General features: G+C 41.9%; 1 protein-coding gene across 1 annotated transcript in view; it reads left to right on the forward strand.

The window, feature by feature from the left end:
- CEP120 (centrosomal protein 120) overlaps window positions 1–18,744 on the forward strand; it is an 88,653-nt gene that overhangs the window by 8,105 nt on the left and 61,804 nt on the right. Inside the window, exons 2-6 of the mRNA XM_019516815.1 lie at window positions 9,631–9,787; window positions 10,647–10,761; window positions 11,516–11,657; window positions 15,306–15,454; window positions 17,502–17,699. Coding sequence (XP_019372360.1) covers window positions 9,631–9,787; window positions 10,647–10,761; window positions 11,516–11,657; window positions 15,306–15,454; window positions 17,502–17,699 — 761 coding nt within the window. The remainder of the gene's footprint in view (window positions 1–9,630; window positions 9,788–10,646; window positions 10,762–11,515; window positions 11,658–15,305; window positions 15,455–17,501; window positions 17,700–18,744) is intronic.

An 18,744-nucleotide genomic window follows, 5' to 3' on the forward strand; every position in this document is an offset into this window, starting at 1 on the left:
TTGTCTGTGTTTTACCAGCTACGTTCTCTCACCAGGTCAGCATTCCCTCTTTCCCCCCTCACCCACCTGTCTCTTATCTATTGTCTTCCACCCCCTTCAGATCCTCACTGCCACATATTTGCATTTTCACAGACCTGAATTTTACATAGTGGCTTCTATTCCATCCAGGAGAACACATAATACCAGCAGACTCTCCCTATACCTAAAGAAGGGTGTTTGTACCTGAAAGGTTGCAAAGAACAATTTTTCTAATTTTTAGTTGGTCTAATAAAAGATACCACATTTACCCAAAGAACCTTGTCTGCCTGAGGCGGAAAGTAGGTTCTTATTCCCTGGTCCTTATTCCCACCTTTGCAGTCTGATCTCTGCTCCTCAGTCAGGGCTGCGTCCTCGACACAAGAGATTTGACACTTTTGTTAGGAAACACACATCACTGACCCCATTCCAACTTGTTAGCACATCTCATTCATCACTAGCAGCCTCTCACGGTGTAAAGATGAGCTGTGAAAAGGGACCCAGAAACTGGGAATTAGGAACCAGGCATATGGACCCAACTTTAGCCTCATGGCAAATGAATAAGTGAGCACGCTATTAGGGAGGGAAAGATTGCAGCAAGATCTGGATAGGTTACAGGAGTGGGCTAACAAAAACAGGATGCATTTCAATAATGACAAGTGCAGGGTGCTGCACTTGGGCAGTAGTAACCAGCAGCACACTTATAAGATGGGAAACTCCCTTCTTGAGAGCACGGAGGCAGACACGGATCTTGGAGTCATTACTGACTCCAAGATGAACATGGGCCGACAATGCAAAGTCACGGTTGGCAGGGCTAACCAGACCTTGTCGTGCATCCACAGGTGCATCTCAAGTAGAGCCAGGGAGGTGATCCTCCCCCTCTATGCGACACTGGTCAGGCCACAGCTGGAGTACTGCATCCAGTTCTGTGCGCCCCATTTCAGGAGGGATGTGGACAACATTGAAAGGGTCCAGAGGAGAGCCACCCGCATGATCCGGGGACAGCAGGGCAGACCCTAAAATGAAAGACTGCGGGACCTAAACCTGTTCAGCCTTCACAAGAGAAGGCTGAGGCGGGACCTGGTGACTGTCTATAAACTCACCGGGGGGGACCAGAAGGGTTTGGGGGAGACACTGCTTCCCCTAGCACCCCCTGGCATGACAAGGAACAATGGACACAAATGATTGGAGAGTAGGTTTAGATTAGACATCCGCAAGAACTACTTCACAGTTAGAGCGGCTAGGAGCTGGAACCAACTTCCAAAGGAAGTGGTGCTGGCCCCTACCCTGGAGATCTTTAAGAAGAGGCTTGATGCCTACCTGGCTGGACTCATTTAAGTCCAGTTTTTCTCCCGCCCAGGTGGGGGGTTGGACTTGAAGATCTACAAGGTCCCTTCCGACCCTACTTCTATGATTCTATGAATAGAGCTGAGGGGGGGCTGTGTCATGCAGGGCATCTCTGGGGTCTTTCCTTCCCTCTGGAGGAGGACAAGGGAAGCCAAAGCTGGTTCCTCTGAACTACACCCAGGTGTATAGGGATGCTGCCCAGTGGGTTGTATCACCCAGAGTAGCTCCAGGCAGCAGAGAATGCATGGATAGAGGGCCTTGCTGCACCTTCCACTGTAAGCCACACAGATGTTGATGGGTGTTAGCACTAGCTTAGAGTCTGCGGCAGTAGCACCCTTAGTCTAGAACAGGGGTTCCCAAACTGTGGTACGCGCACCGCTGGCGATACACAAGACAGTTCTGGGGGGGTATACGGGAGAAATTGTGTAATGGTAGATTTAATTTTAGTGTAATTGTATAATGGTGGATTTAAAATTATTATTATTATTATTATTATTATTATTATTATTATTGGCATTTAAGGGGTTAAAATATAAAACATGCTGGTGGGGGTATGTGGGCAGCTGGTAAATCTGGAAGGGGATACACTGTAAGAAAAGGTTGGGAAACCTCTAGCCTAGAACACTGGTTTTCCATTTGTGGTCCGTGAACCTGTGGGGGTCTCCGACTGTTTAGAGGGTCCATAAAAGATTAAGTCAAAAGTATGCGAATACCCACATTTACAATTCAAGGGGGTATGCGCCATCATTTTAAATAACTAAAGGGGTCCACACCAATGTTCCCTCTAAGGTGTAGCAATCCGTGAGCATGCCACTTTGGTCCGTTCCCAAATTGGTCCCACCTCCCCCTTTTGGTGTGCGCCACTTTGGTCCTCCTCAAAGTATAACAACAAAAGATGATACAGCATCTGGGCCTCTGTCACCTGGTGCTTAATTCACAACCCTGGTGTCAGTTAAACCTCACAGCCAGAACATAGAAATGGAAATAATGGGGAGAAGTTATTGCGGGAAATGCTGAGGGTGGTAGGAAAGACAAGTTTCAGACGGCTTCTACTAGCTTTCCCCAGATGGGAGATCGCAAGACCATGACTCTTTTCTCTGCCCTTGTTAGAGACAGTTCCCTGTAACCCAGAACTTCTCGTGGGCTCATGCTGCTGCACAGGCCTGCTGTTTATTTGGACTTTATCAAACATGCAGCAATGCCATTGTGGTTGTCTGCTGCAGCATTCTTCTGTCCATCAGCAAGCAAATGCCAACTTGCAAATACCCTCATGGTTGTGGCCTTTGGGAAGTTGGTGGAATTTTTGAGCAGGTGACAGCGAGAGCTTCAGCTGGAGCAGTACAAGAAAAATAAGTTTAAAACTGTTGTATTTTATTTAAATGGAAACTTCCCAACTTGTGTTCTGAACCAAACCTTGGAGGAATCTTTAACCAAAAATATTTACTTCTGGAAACCTAACTGACAGGGGCTGGGGAGTGGAGCAGTTCCCCAGAGCCAGAGGAGCCTGCGGAGCAGTTCCCCGGAGCCGGCGGAGCCTATGCCAGCCCCCGCCCTGGCTCGCCTCAGGGAACGAGGAGGCACTCTACCCCAGCCCCGCCCTGGCTCGCCTCAGGGAGGAGCCAATGCCTGCCCCACCTGAGGAGTGAGTGAAGAGCTTACCTCCGGTAAGTGTCCCACACTGGCCCCAGTGCCTCTGCCACGCTCCACGCCGAGCTCCTGTCTGGGAAGCTGCAGCCCAGCTCCTCTCTAGGTGGGTGTGTGGCATTAAAAAGTTAGTGCGTGGCAAGATTTTTAATCACAGCTTAGACAGAACCTTGGTCCATACCTCCACTCAAAATTTTTTAGGGGTCTGCAAATGAAAAAAGGTTGAAAACCACTGCTCTAGAAAACTTCTCTGACTGTTCCCCACCTGCAAGGCTGTGACCTGCCACTAGAGGCCTAGTGAGCAGGGCAGGACAAGGAACCAATGGAAGCCTAGTGAGCCAGGTCAGGCTTCTAGCCCTGCTTTACAGGTGGGGGTATGAGAGATCCTGGAATACTGGAGAACTTCAGTTTGGGTGGCACATCTGTGGGGAGTGACCACACCCAAATGGAATAGGAGCAACGGTGGTACAGATCAAAGAGAATCCTGCCCTGGGGTGGCATAACTTTGAGCTGCAGAATGAGTGCTTAGAACTACTTTCAGATGTATGTGCAGTCAGAGCAAAGGTTAAGAGCTCTAGGAGCTGCTCAAAATTACTGTGCACCCTCAGAATCTGTTCTCAGGATTTGAAGCAATTTCCAAATTCTCCCCCCTCTGCCTGTTTGTGTGGGGAGTTGCCTGCAAGTTGGCTTCAGATTTCTGTCTTCCCTACCCTTTCCCTGAGAGAAGGATCTTTTGGATCCGATAGGGAACAGGGAAACAGAGCCGCCCTGCCCTATGACCATTGTTCTTTTTGAAAGTGGCCCTGTTAGTATTGGGTGTGATTGTGCATCTTGGCTCCCTTGGAACTGCCCCCTCTTCTCTTGCATGCTGACCCCTGTGATTCAGACTGGACTGTTTCTGGGATCAGAATACCAGGGAGGAGGAATGTAGTTAATACACCCAGTACAGCAAACAAAAGGGTAGGAGGAGTGTTCAGGTCTCCCCAACAGGGCCACAGCATGGGTGAATCTAGGATGTTCAAAAGGGGAGTGGATATGGCAAGGTGCCTCATCCTATGTGAAACAACACACCTGTTTTTCTCCAGTTAGAAAGAATCTTGAAGCATTATTCATAGGCTGGGGGTCTAGGTTTGTGTCACACAGTTTAAGAAGTGAAAACAAATAGTACTTTGTTGGAATGAGTTAGAAATAGTCCACAGAGCTATGGAATAGGAGCTTCATTGCCAGGAGCAAAAAAATGGCTAGTTTGATAGGTTGGACATCCAGATCATTATAAAGAAGGGGGAGATTTGTTAATGCCTATGGAATGAAGAGAGTTTAGAAGGTAGCAGGTAGATGATAATGAGCCATGAAGTCATGTGACTCCCTCAGCACTGCCAGACTCAAAATTCAGCAGTTGCCTCCAGGGGTGTAGGTTGTAGCTGTGTTGGTCTAAGGACATAGACAGACCTAGGTGCTTTGGATAAATCTGATATATTTTATTAGACCAACTCAGATAGTTGCACAAATTTTTCTTAGCAAGCTTTTGGGTTGCTAAAAACCTTTTGTCAGGCTGAGGAAGCATCTGCATTTGTGCGTACTCTTCCTGGGTGGAATGAATAGTAAAGAAGCCAGAGGCTGCTATGCATGCAAGAAAGCTAGTCAGTGAAGATGTAAATTGAAGAGTCAGTGGGTGAGAGAGAGGCTGGGTAGGGGTGGGGATGAATGTTGCAGGTAAATAGTGGAGTGGTACCTGGGGAGTCAGATGTGTCATAAATCCAATGTCTATATTTTAGTCCATGATTTTTTGTATCCAGGAGGTTGATGAAGTGAAGTTCATAGACTCATCTGTGAAAAGTGTTTTGTCAGTTCCCTTTGAGAATTAAAACTGAGAGATTGGAGAGAGAATGGTTTTCTTGTGAGAAATGTGCCCCCACCAGTAATTGGGTATTCTTGTCTTTAATAGATTTCTGGTGTGCATTCATTCTGGTGCTCACTTGTTGTTTGGTCTCACCTACGTATTTTCCATTAGGGCTTTTGATCCATTGGGTGAGATGTATAACATTTCTGGAGGTGCAGCTGTAAGATCCAGGAATGCTGGTGGTTCTGTTGTGGGGTGTAGTAATTGTGTGAAGATATGTTGGCAAGTTTTGCATTTCTTTTCATGGCATGGCCTGGATCCATTCGGTGTGTTTTGGGCCATAGGAAGTTTGGTTCTGGTGATGAGGTTAGCGAGGTTCAGTGCTTGTTTGAAGGGTAGGATGCATGGTTCTTGGGAGATCTCTTTAAGAATTGGGTCTCCTTTTAGTATGAGTTATAACTGAGGATTTTCCATGTAGGTTTGAGGGAGAAATGATATGCTATAATCAGCAGTGTGTGATTCGTGGGGGTTTTCCTTCTGTACTGCAGCAGTTCTTCACATGGTATCCGGGGGGTGGCTCTTTCAAACGTGTGATCCATCTCGTTGACTGAAAGCCTTTTTAAGGTTTGTGAGGTAAGGTAGCAGTCCCGGGTGTTCTCCTCAGTGCAAATTCGGTGATATCTGAGGGCTTAGCTGTCTATCACAGCTTTCTTGGTGTGTTTAGGGTGATTGCTCGTTCTGTCCAGATATGTATGTTGGTCTGCAGGTTTCTTGCATAGTGTGGTCTGTATTTTACCATACTGGATACTGATCATCATCATGTCTAAAAAGGAGATGTTGGTGCTGGATTATTTAAGAGGTAGTCAGATGGGGAGGTGATGATTGTTGAATTTCTGATGGAACTCAGTCAGAGAGAGCAGGTTTTCAGTCCAAATGATAATGTCATCGATATATCTTAAGTATAGCAAGGGTTTGATGGTGTAGTCCTTGAAGAATTCTTCTTCTAGGTAGTTCATCAAAAGGTTGGTATACTGTGGGGCCATTTTGGTGCCCACAGCTGTGCCCAGGATCTGGAGGAAGTATTGGTTATTAAAAGTGAAATTACTGTTTTTGAGGATGAAGTGTATAAGGTCAGTGATGTCTTTGGGTCTGTACTCTGAGTTGTCATCTTGCTCTTGTAGGTATGTAAGGCAGACTTGGATGCCATCCTGGTGTGGGATGTTGGTATATAAGCTGGTAACATCCATGGTGGCTAGGAGATTGTTGCTGGGAAGGTGGTCTATGTTTTTAAGTTTTCATAGAAAGTCTGTAGTGTTTTGGACAAAACTCGCTCTTTGGGTGACAAGCAGTTTTAGGATTTATTTGATGAAACCTGATATTTCCTCCGTTAGGGTTCCATGGTTGGATATGATAGGTCTGCCAGGGTTCCCTTGTTTGTGGATTTTAGGGAGCATGTAAAAAGTCCCTGGATTAAGTAGTGGGGGATCAAGGTCTGTCATTTTTCTTGTAGTTCTGATGGAAATGATTTGATGGTATTTTTGAGTTTCTGGGTGAAAAGGGGAGTAGAATCTTCCTGTAGTTCTTCATAGGTGGTGTCATAGAGTTGTCTGTTGGCTTCTTTTATGTAGTAGTCTTCATGGCTAAGGATGACCGTGGCTCCTCCTTTATCTACTGGTTTTATTACTACTCGGCGGTTAGATGTTAGAGATTCTATGCCCTTTTTCTCTGATAGGGAGAGGTTGTTATGATGCTGTGCGGTGTTGATTATTTCATTGTTTATTCTTTCCCTGAAGCAGTCGATATAGTGGTCAAAGTTATGTGAGATGTCCAATCTGATTTCTTTTTTTTCTTTTTTTTTGCAGGGGGGTGATCTTTTCCTCAGTATTGTGAGAGGATGAGTTGTTGGAAGTGGATTCATTTTGGTTGTGGAAATATTGCTTGAGGCAGAGGCATCAGAATTCTTCTGGTTTTCCACATTGAAGTATTTTATTAGGGCATTTTTCTGGACAGAAATTTAGGCTTTTAGAAAGGACGTATTTTCAATTTTGTTACGTGTGTGTGTGGAGAGAGTGATGGTATTTGAGGGTTGGTTGCTGCTTTTAGTTTCATCAAGTCTGAGGTTGGAATGTTGTAAGGTGTTTAGTGCTGTTTCTCTGATGGTTGCTCTGTGGCTGGGAAGGTTGTTCCTGAAGTAATTTGTTCCATTTCTTCTTTTTATGTTGGATGGATGTTGTAGAAATTTTTTTTGTAGTCTCTTTGTATCCATTGTATAATATCTGGGAGGATGTCTAGATTATTCTCTTTAAATTGTTGTAGCATGTGGTGATTTCCTTCCTGAGTTGGTCTCTTTTGGAGCTATCACCTCCAGACAGTTGGTTTTAAGCTTTGGGTGAAGCAGAAATCAAAAGGGGGTGCAAGTGCACCAGTGCACCCTCCCCCTGCCTCTTGATCCACGCCTGGGCTGGAATGTATAATTTATTATGGGGTTGATCTTCAACAGCAGGTGGCTCCTTCACAAGTATGAGGGCTACTGGACTCTCACTTCTTAAGGGGAGACTGTCCCAGGCCCTGTACACCCAAAGCGAGTGGGGGCAGGCAACACTCCCAACACCCTTCCTGCAAACAGAAGGTCCCCACCTGCTACAGATGAGCATGCACAGCCCCACATGGATCATTATCTGACTGGTCTGCTTGTGTGTTCAGGTTGGGGACATGGTGGATCCTCTGTTCCTGCCCTAGGATCTATTCCCTAGCATGCAGCAAACTTGGACTAGAAGGCTGCAAAGTGTATCCCAAAGCTTAGTCTGTTTCAGGATGTATTAAAGAGCCACAGTGACCACATGTCATTCTACAACATTCACTGGATGGCAACATGAACTGGGACAGAGGCACCAGCCTGTCCCCAACCAGCCTGGCATTTGATGAAAAACAGCTTCTAGATGAACACTGGGCTGGTCAGGGACATGCTGGTGCCTTTGTCCCAGGCCCTGCTGCTGCAGCTGCTGCCTGAGATTTGGCACAGAATGGACCATGCTGTTGCTGGAGCTCTTCCACACATCCAGAAGCACGCTGTGCTTCTGGATGCTCCTCACAGTTTGCTGGATCCCAAAACTGGGTAGGTTGCTTAAGCAAAGCTTGTCCAGCTGCATCTGACATGCAGATTACATGTTGCTGACCTCAGCTTTAGGTTGTCAGATATTATAAATGTTATATTTTGAGTTGCTCCATTTGTCTTGTCTTGGGGTTAAGTGGAGGGGAGAGTTTTGAAAGAAAAAAACTGCAAGGCTAAACAGAAGTGCTGGATCAATTTTTGGAGGGGGGCGGGGAGAGGGGATACCAATGTTATCTGGACCAGTAACTTTTCACATTAATTTTTGGCAGTTTGCACAGTTTTTCAGTCCTGTCCATAATGGAATCAAAGGCCAGTAACAGGAATGGCTCACTCCAGGTACCACCCTACCCTCATCTGCCATGCCTTCAGTTGTTGTTACATCTCTGAATGCTAGTCCTGCACAGTCTCTCAGGCTCAGACAGTTGGGTTTTGGATCACTGGGTCCTCTGGCAGCCCAACTCAGTTATCCTAATCCCTCTTGTGGGACATCTTCAGTGCCTCCTTTCCTCACCTTCAGCCACTGCCATCCTTTGTAACCTAAACAGCAAACATAGCCCAACAGAAGCACAATCAAATGCAGCTGGGGTGCCTTTCTCTAAGCTCTTCCCCAGGCTTCTACTCGGTTTTTCTGGCTTCTCCCAGCTTGTTCTTTCCTGGGCCTACTCATAATTCCCTGTGTCCCATATTGCTTACCCACTCAGCACAGGGAGCTCCTTCAGCTAGCACAGCCAAGGTCAGTCTGCAGTTCCCTGTACCACTTCTATATTTCTCCCAGCAGTAAGATCCTTCCTGTAGCGCTGCCCAAGTCAGACTACCCCTTCTGGTTCTGTGCAGGCTATATATAGCTACAGCCTGCCTCTTCTGGCCTCTGAGGAGCTTATCTTAAAAGCACAGTCTTCAATTTCTTGCTGTCAGTAACAGGGCAAGGTCCCCTGTTACACCATCCATAAATGTAGTAATTTTTTTCAAGAAATTCTCCTGAACTAGAAACTTGTATATCAGATTTGGATAGTTCAGAGTGCTGGGATCAGGCCCACAGGGCCCTATGCCACTGTCACTGAGCCCTGTATGCTGGGATCAGGCCCTGCGTACCTGATCTATCATAGAGGGCCACAGCCTGCAGGGCTCCCCATAGACCTATTAGGAGCCCCACAGGCCAGATGACAGTGTTCCAGGTGCAAAGCATCCGTGAGTTAGGAAGCATTTGTACATCATCCACTTAAGCAGTGAAGAGATTTTTGAGAAATGGAGGTGGGGTACCAAAGATGTTCCTGTCTAAAAGCCCAATGTCACACTTCTGGGGGGAAAATAAAGTTACTTACATAGGGAAAGTTCTATTGAAAGGAGTAGGAGTAATTAATAAAGTTACTGTTCATGTGCATATGGCAATTGCACAAATAAATAAATAAGAGTTTGTATATATGTGCAAACTTCTTTTCAATGTAAATACATTTTACTGTCTGTTTTGTGTTGAGATCTAATATCTATTTTTTGTGAATGGATGGTGGGAAGGAAAGGGTTTTCATAATAATAATAAAGAAGTATATTGAGATATTAAAACAACTGTGGGCTAAATGACAAAGGAAATATTTTATACATTTGTCTTGTGATATAAATACATTCTCTCTCTTCCCCAAGTGGAGATATCATTTCTGTGCTTTTGTTTTTCTAGGACGGCATTTTCCTAAACGTGCCAAGCATACACTTGTCGTAGAAGCAAAATTTGATGGTGAACAGCTGTCTACTGATCCTGTGGATCACACAAACCAGCCAGAGTTTGCCACTGAATTGGCTTGGGAACTCGATAGGAAAGCACTTCATCAGCACAGGTTGCGTTATGAAACTAAATCTAGAATAAGTTTAATTTGTCATTATTGTGTCTCTTACAGTTAGTGAAAGGTATGTGTTTGAGCTACTGTCCACTAAAAATGTTAGAATTGAAGCTACTCGCTTTAATGATATACTTAATTACATGCTGAAACTAATTTATCTGAGGATACTGCTGCTATAGGTAAGAATAAGGGTGAAAGAGCATAAAGTTCTTTGTTTTGCTGAACTGATTGTGGTGGGGGAGGCAGGGAGGCTTAACGTAGAAGAATTATTCTTTGAAAGAATGATGCTGTGCTGTGTCTGTGGTAAAAAAATCCTATGAGAACCCATTTTCACAGGCCTTATTATGGTGGGGCCCCCATGTGTCTGGCCGAGTGGCCCCTGGTGACCTTGTCCCTGTCACTGATTGGCTGAGAAGGCTGTCCGTGATGCAGCCCCACCCCTTGTTGCTGATTGAAGAGGGGCAGGGCCATAAGACAGGGATTCCTCTCAGCCACTCAGCAATGAAAGGTAGGGGCGGAGCCATTTTCCTGCTCACCTTCATGCTGGTAGCCCCTTTCCTGTCGGGTTGCACGGCCAGGGGTGACTGCTGGTTCCCACTGGGTAGTCAACATTTTATGTTTAGTAAGATTTTGTTTGTTTGTTTGTTTTTCCTGCAGATTCCACAGGGATTGCCCAATTTTGCAATTTCCATTAAATCCGTGCAATTACAATTTGAGTAGGTCCCTAGTCATAACTAGTTCCAAACCTATGAAAAGTTGATGCATTTTGTATGTATTGTGAATTATTTGTCAGCTGCTGTATAACAGCAGACATTTTTACTACTTCATGTTGTTTTTTATTGGGGTGGTCTTTTAGGCTGCAGCGAACACCTATCAAGCTCCAGTGTTTTGCCTTGGATCCTGTATCTTCAAGAAAGGATAGCATAGGCTACATTGTATTAGATTTAAGAGCTGCCCAAGAAAAGAAACAGGTGTGTTTAGTAACTGACATTTTGACAGTATGCACATTAGATTTCTTGTTTATAAAAATATATTGGAAGCTTTTGAAGGGAACAAGGAAGTTCTCAGATCCTTTTCTGAAGAAAGTAGATTCCTTCATTAGATGATCTAGTTCAGAACTTTTTAAAAAGATGTTTTAATTGCACATATACGAAGATAAGCATTTTGAATACATCATTTTTATCACATGATAAAATATTTTTAAATTGACCATTAGAGATTGCTTTGAGAGCACAAAACTAAATGTGTGTGAGGTTGGGTTTGTTTGGTTGTGGGTTTGTTTGGTTTTGTTCTTTTGTACTTGCAAATTTAAAAAAAAAATTTCAAGAACTGCAAAATTGAATTTGGATACATTTGTTTTTCATATTGTATCTGATTCAAACTAGAAAATATCCACAAGTTTAGTTTAGCATAGTTTTTGTTTTGTTTTTCTTAAGTGAATGTAATTAACCATTAAAATTACTGGAAGTGTTTGGGAGGCAGCCTTCTTACTTTCTAGTTCTATTTGACTGTAAAGCAGAAAGGTTTGGTCCACATCAGTGTTAGTGTCTGACATTTTGAAAATAAACACGCATCTAAAATTTATAATAATTTTATGAATAAATGACTTGTCTCTTAGATTATTTTACCTTATAATAATAATAATAATAATAAACTCTTTTTTCTTTTCCATTTTATTTGTTACTACTTTTTGGATCATATTTTGTGTATCTTTTTATTTTGCAGGCACCAAAATGGTACCCCTTGCTCAGTAACAAATATACTAAATTTAAGTCTGAGATGCAGATTAGCTTGACATTGGAAACTGATACGAAAGCACCTGTGGATGTTTTTAGAGCAAAGGAGGCACCTCCTAGAGAAGGGAAAGGTATAAAGCATAATAAAAACCTCGTTAAGTTTATTTAGAAAAAATCTTTAATGTGTGAAGAGCATAGTTTGCTGCACATGGTAAATTTGTCTGACAAATGCATTTTTACTTTGTGAGTATTTTCTGTGAAAATGTTATAACAAAATAACAGTACCCGCATGCACTATGAGTTCAAATTACTTGCGGACAGTAGCTTGTTTTGCAAGCTGTGAGGCTCAAAGTTGAGTTGGGATGCAAACCACAGGAGAGTTGTGAAGTTGTGGGATTGTTTTTAAAATGGCTCTCCAGTTTTATTAGGTTTTGGTAATGTAGGGGTTTCTGAAGTTAAAGAAATAGGTTTCTTTTTTTCTTGACAAGGAGTAGTTTAAATAGCTGAAACTCCAGATCATGAAGTAACAAATCTGAATTGTAAACTGTAAGATGTGGATAAGAATTGATCAGGATACAAGAAATGAAAACAGATCCAAGTTTGCCATCCCATACCATCCAGTTTAGTACCAACTGACATCTTTGTAAATAACCAGCACTCAGGGTTGCTTCCCTCAAAGTTGACCTTTAACATTTGGCCCACCAGTGAATTCTCTTCCCCCACTCCTCTGAAATAAAATGAGAACGTATGTCAAATTAAGCTGCAAAAATTATTTTTCTTAATTTCCAATACATGTTAACCTCTAGTTCTGTTTCTTTTTACTCTTTTACCTTCAGGATATCTCATGCAGCTTTGACAAATTATAAACTCTGTCTTTATTTTTTTTAATCCTGTTCTAAGTTATTGTATTTAAACCAAGCCTCCATGATCAGGAAAAATGAGGGGGTAAAAAAATCCATCAGACAGATAATCAATCTTGCCCTAAAGGATAAAAGATTTTCTGACTCCCAGACCAATAGTTTCCCCACAGCCTCTTCAAAATCTAGTTCAAACTATACCTCCATTATCGAACTGGGAAGGTAGACTGCAATCTCAGAACAATAGTTGCTGTATGTCTTGATGTATCCAGGGTAAGTTGGAGAACTCCAAGAGGCAGTTTTTCTTTGTCAGTTATTTTTCCTTCTCAAAGCCAAATTAACAGTAAAAAGAAACTAAGAAATCCCTCTTACTTCTGTGCTTTTCTCCCCATCTAAGAATGACCTCCAGTTGTATTCGTAATGGAGGGATAGAGGAGGCCCCTAGAACACTTAAGCTATATATTTTCTTCTCCCATCATCATGTCCTTAGGGTTGCACCTGTCATTCCTCAGAATATTTTTATCTGATTCTTTTTTTCTGAATTTTAAAGATTGTATTTCATGTTTGTATCTACCTAGGTGAAAATACACTTGTAAATTTTGGAGGGGTTAGTCTAGTATTGTTTAGTTCAGGTTTAGTACAATAAAATATCAGGTTTAAAACAACAGACTTGCTGGCTTGAGTGCTAACCCTGCTGAGATATCTCATCCCTCTTGAGATAAATAAATTAATTGTGTTTGGTGCAGCTCCTTGTGTGTGGATGAGGCCTTAAACCAAGTTTCTTATTCTGATTTTAAAGATCCTATGAGATTTTTGATAAGATAAGTGCTTACCTCAGTGGTTACCCGTTACCCCAGCTTTATCCCAGTGATTCTTAACCAGGGTGGCACACTGGAGTGCCTTTCAAGCTTGATTCATGCAATGTTAACACTGTTAGGTGTGCAAATATTTTTTGTAAGGTAAACCCAGAGATTTTTTATCTAGGAATCCATTGTGTTAGAAACATTCTAACCTGTTGTCATCTTTCTAAGTTCTTTGCAACAGAAAAATCACTAGTTTTCCATAGTATCTTGAGTCTAAAAAGATTGACTACTTTAGGCCGGGGTGCTCCAACTCCTTCCCACAGACAATGTAATCTAGCCTGTAGGACTCCCCATGAGTCTAGAAATTTGGCAGCAGGAGCATGGTGTCAGTTAATACTGCCACCTCTCCCTCACCACCAAATTTCCAAGCAGAACATAGCTAAATTGGGCCTCTCTGCAGACAGAAATGGCACTGGTCATCTGTCTCATGGGATGAAAAGGTTTGGCACTGCTGCTTTAACCTATTGCTCTGATGCCCTTTTTCGTGTGATCATCAACTGTCTAGTGTTCTGTGAACCTGTTGGTTACCATTTCCGCACCAGAAGTAGCTCTGACAGTGGTAGGATTTGTTTATAGTTGGAGAAGCTCTCTACAATGTACTGAATTTGGTCTAGTGATTTTTCTTTTTTAAGAATAATCATAGAGTTGGAAGGAACATCGGGGTCATTGGTTCAACTCCCATGAACTAGCATGCCTGAATACTAACATTATTTGGTATTTCAGCATTCATCTCTCACCTCCTTTCTCTTCCGAAAAGCTTATGCATTTCATTTACAACATTTATACTAGTGCCATTCTTAATAGAGTTTGGTTGCTTGTTTTCTTCCTTGGCATGGGGAAAAATTGGATGTTGATTTTATTTATTAACAGGAACACTGCATGCCATTTATCTTTATACAGTATAGTAAATTGCATATAATATAAGCATGGGAAGACACGGCTAGTTAACTGTGTTTGTCTGTAGTTTGGCATAAAGCAAAACATTGTGGCACCTTATTGACTAATTTATTCAGAGAGGAATGAGCTTTCGTAGGTTACAGCCTACTATGTCAGATGTTACAAGCTCTGTTTTTATTTCTCTTGAACTCTAATTTTCTCTCATCCTTATGCTTCACTCTACTATCCTAAAGCATGCACAAATACTTTTGTCAAGATTAGTAAAGTACATCCTCAATGGAGTTTAAAACATGGTAAGTTTTTCTCTTAATTCATTCGTTCTTGACTCCAATAATTTCCCCCTCATTTTAAATTATAGAGACCAGATTTAGGGTTATCTTAGTTTCAGGTATGTTTGGATTTACTATACTTGCAGCTACTATATGTATCTTCCAGGGATGTACTGCTCATTATAGAAACTGGCCAACAGTCCTAGGATTTAAGCTAGAGAGCAAAGAGTGAAACAATCTGTTTAAAACTTCAGACTCTTATTAGTGAAAACTTCACCAGTTGTTCACACTTTCTCCACCAGATGCTGAAAGTTTTAAGGGTGCCAGGTACCACATTGCTTCATGTGGAAAATTTTAAGTTGTACACTGGTAGCAACTGATGTCCACTTTGCCTTATGATTTCCTTGTTTTGTATTTGCACTGTTGTCAGAAAGTATACCTGAGAAATCTAAATTCAAAATTACTATGTTTGTGTATGTTAACGTTTCTATGTCTATCTTCCTAAGATTTGCTAAATAAGACTTTTTAAGCTTCTTCAGTTGAAAAGAAGAGGTGAAGGAAGAAAAATTCCAAAAGGCTACTGAATGAACTTTCATGTCTTCCATCAATTAAGTATTTGTGCTGGCACTATCTTACACCTTTTTGTATTCATGTCAGAAAAGAAAACCTCTCAAAATTAATATCAGCATTCATTGAAGTGGAATCTAATTAAAGGGAAATAATATGTATCTGTATTCAGAAGCAAGTTCCATTTTTTTAATATTAGAATTCTGTGAAGCATTAGCATCTGGAGTCTTGAACTTTTCTACTTTTATAAACTATGTAGAAGCACCTTGCCGTGATGATCTAGAAAACAGCTGTATTCATTATTCTTTTTTTTTTTTCTTTTTAAGTACCTGCTCTTCTTTCTGAGCTAGACCCTAAAACTATTGTACCAGTCCTAAATGAAGAAGAGGGCTATCATCAGATTGGACCAGCAGAATATTGCAGAGACTATTTTGTTTTGTCTGTAACTATTGCATTTGCTACACAACTGGAACAGGTAATAATAACAATACACCTTTAAGCCCAAAGTCATTTTGAGGACAGTATTCTATCCATTTCTTGTCTTGTTCCTGGTACAGGACTTCCGTTACATAGTAAATCTCATCTATAAATAGTCTTAGTGTACATGTTCTTTTTAATGATACACTATCTACATTTGAGCATAAATAAGTTTATAGTGTTAGATTTTCTGTGAAAGAATAGAATTCATCTGAGTCAGATAAAAGATCTTACAGTGCTTTCTAAGATTTAGGTAATAAAGGGCAATATGTTATTTTGCATACCATGCTTGCTCAGTTTATTTTTTCCAAGGGACTGAAACCAACAGGTTAAAGCTTCTGTATCTTTGCTAGAAAGCAACAGGACTCAAAAATATCTGAAATAATTAATCACTTCAATTGCCTGGTTCTTCAAATATAGCCAGAGATGTGTCTGAGACTTAACAAGGTAGAAAGTTATTAATAACTGTTTTTGAAGTTGAGGAACATGAAGTTATGACACATGAATCATAATTCCAGATCAAAGTAACCTTTAAATGATTTGTAATTCAAGTCATTTGAACTTTCTGCAAAACTTATTGAAATACAGCCTTTTTACCATGACAGGTTTTTAAGGGGAGGCAAAAATGTGGCTCGATTAAAAGGACAATGATTGGAGACAGTCAGGTCCAGGTTTTGTCACATTGATTACTTTTCTCTTATTGGTGGAATAATTTTGTGGATTGAACATTTCTGTAGGAATTGGAGGACTTGGAATCTCTTTCCATCCTTGTTGCTGACCTGTTTGATCTTAGGCAAGTCACTATACATCTTTGCCTTCTGAGCTTGTTTGTTGAGATCTTACACAGTCAGGAAGTGCCTGTTTCTCACTGTTTGACTATACAGAGTCCAGTGTATTGAGAGAAGCCTTGATCTCGGATCTCAGTTGAGGTCTCTAATCCTAAGGTAAAACAAACTATTGTTACTTCACAAGTGGCCCTATTGAAAGTCATCAGGACTGTGGAGCAAAGCGCTTCTTAAAGTCATAGAAAAGTATGGCTGGAAGGGACCTCGAGAAGTCATTTAGTCCAACTGCTGCCTGAGGCAGAATCACCCCAATCCAAAGCATCCTATACAAACCATAATATAAACAATGCATAAGACTGTCATCAGCCCTGACACAACACGGACTTAACACCCTAACCTACAACAGGTAAAGCAGGAGAACCACAGCTGTCAGTGTCCTGCTTCTGTAAAATGTTGACAATATATGCTTAAGAGGTCCTGGGTAGAGGCTCATGGCCCCTGCTACAGAGGAAAGCAAAACCCCCTACAGTGCTTACCAATCTGACCATGGGATAAAATGCCTTCCCAACCCCAAATATGGTGATCAATCTGACACTGAGGGGAGGGGCAAGACCCTCTAGCCAGGAACCTCTGATTTTGCTCCCAGAAGGAACATTGGCACACCATAGTCAAAGTTCCCAACCTTGGCTGTAGCAGAAAAGAGGGGGTGGGACCAATCCACAAAGCCCCAAAGCAGTAGAATATCAGCATAGCTACACCCCAGTACATCCCTGACCAGTTGCTGTCCAACCTGGCACAGCAAATGCTCAGGCAGTGCATGCTGCTCAAAAGCAGAGCTGGGCTGCCTGGAGCTGTGCTGCAGCACCCAGCCAGGGTCTGCATGGCAGAATCACCACGGCTGTGGCCCTGGGAGGCCCCCAGGACCCCAGGTGAAGCTGTTGTGCGCCAAAGTGCGTATGGCATGAGTATTCCTCGGGAACAAGTAGCTGCAATGCAAGGTACACCACTGCTAGTTGTTCCTGTGGAACCAAACATCCATGCACATCTGGATGCACCCACAGAGGCTACCCATGCCATTTGTGGCGCTTGTGGTACAGGTTGGCCATTCTTGACGTAAAATGCAGTTTGCCACTTGGGATTTCAGTCAGTTTCTGCCTCAGACTGCAGAAGATGTTTAACTGATTACAACTTCTAAGAAAATACTAGAAGATTACTGTATTTGTGATGTTAATACTTTTTTTTTCCTTTGCATATTTTTAGTTGATTCCTACTACAATGAAACTTCCAGAACGACAGCCTGATTTTTTCTTCTACTATTCACTACTGGGAAATGATGTCACAAATGAACCTTTTACTGATTTGATCAATCCAAATTTTGAACCAGAGAGAGCATCAGTTCGAATACGCAGTAGCATTGAAGTCCTTCGAGTTTACCTTTCTGTTCAGCAAAAAATACAGGTAAACAGTTTATTTTTTTTTACCTATGGTGACTTAGCAGAGGTAGAATCCTATGTGCAGGCTTAAACTGGAATAAAAGCCTGACCTGAAAACCAAGAATATTTTATATATTGCTTATCGTTCATCTGGTCTTTAAATAATATGCAGTAAGTTTAAAAAGATCTGGCTCATCAGACGAATTTTGATGTTGAAGTCAGTGGAAAAATTGTCAATAACTGGACAGAAGTTGGATCTTTAATGATACAGTTGATGCTTAAGTCAGGTGGCAAATCTAGACCATCTTATTTTTGTTCATTTGGTTTGTTTTAACCTGAGTGATGTTATGCTCTGACCTTGATAAAAAGTTTGTCTCTATGTCTGAGAGAGATTATCTTTTTATTTATTTATTTAAAATAGCTAATAATTGCAAAAGTATCTGAAATAAGTATATTGGGCCAGATCCTCTGGTGTAGGCTGGCACTTCTCCACTGGGACTAGTCATCTTCTTCAGGTTGGGTGTTTTGCCTGATTGATGCCAGAGTGTTTAGCATCGTACAGGATCCAGACCTTCATCTGTTACCAAAGTATATCTAGTATTTAAGAGGCACAGTATTGTTGTAATATAATCTCAAAGACCAAATAAAATGGTTTACTTTTTTTCCCCGCACAGAAGCTAAAATAAGTTAATGGGTATAGGTTGTAGCTGTGTTGTTCTAAGGACATAAGCAGACAAGGTTCATTGGGTAAATCTGATATCTTTTATTAGACCAACTCAAATAGTTGGAAACATTCTTCCTTGCAAGTTTTGGGTATAGATACCCTTCCTCTGGCTGAGGAAGCATCTGCAGTTGGTGTGTGCTCTTCCTGGGTGGAATGACTAGTAAAGCAGCCAGAGGCTGGTATGCATGCATGAAAGGCAGTCAGTGAAGATGGAAATTGAGGAGTCAGTGGGTAGGAGATAGGTTGGGTGGGGGAGGGAAGAAAAATAAATATAGCTGGTAGGTAGTAGAATTACCTGGGCAGTCAGACGTTAGGCAGGTTATAATGTGTCATAAATCCAATGTCT

This window comes from Gavialis gangeticus, unplaced genomic scaffold (genome assembly GCF_001723915.1).
Source record: "Gavialis gangeticus isolate Ggan-Ray unplaced genomic scaffold, GavGan_comp1, whole genome shotgun sequence".
Taxonomy (NCBI): Eukaryota; Metazoa; Chordata; order Crocodylia; family Gavialidae; genus Gavialis; species Gavialis gangeticus.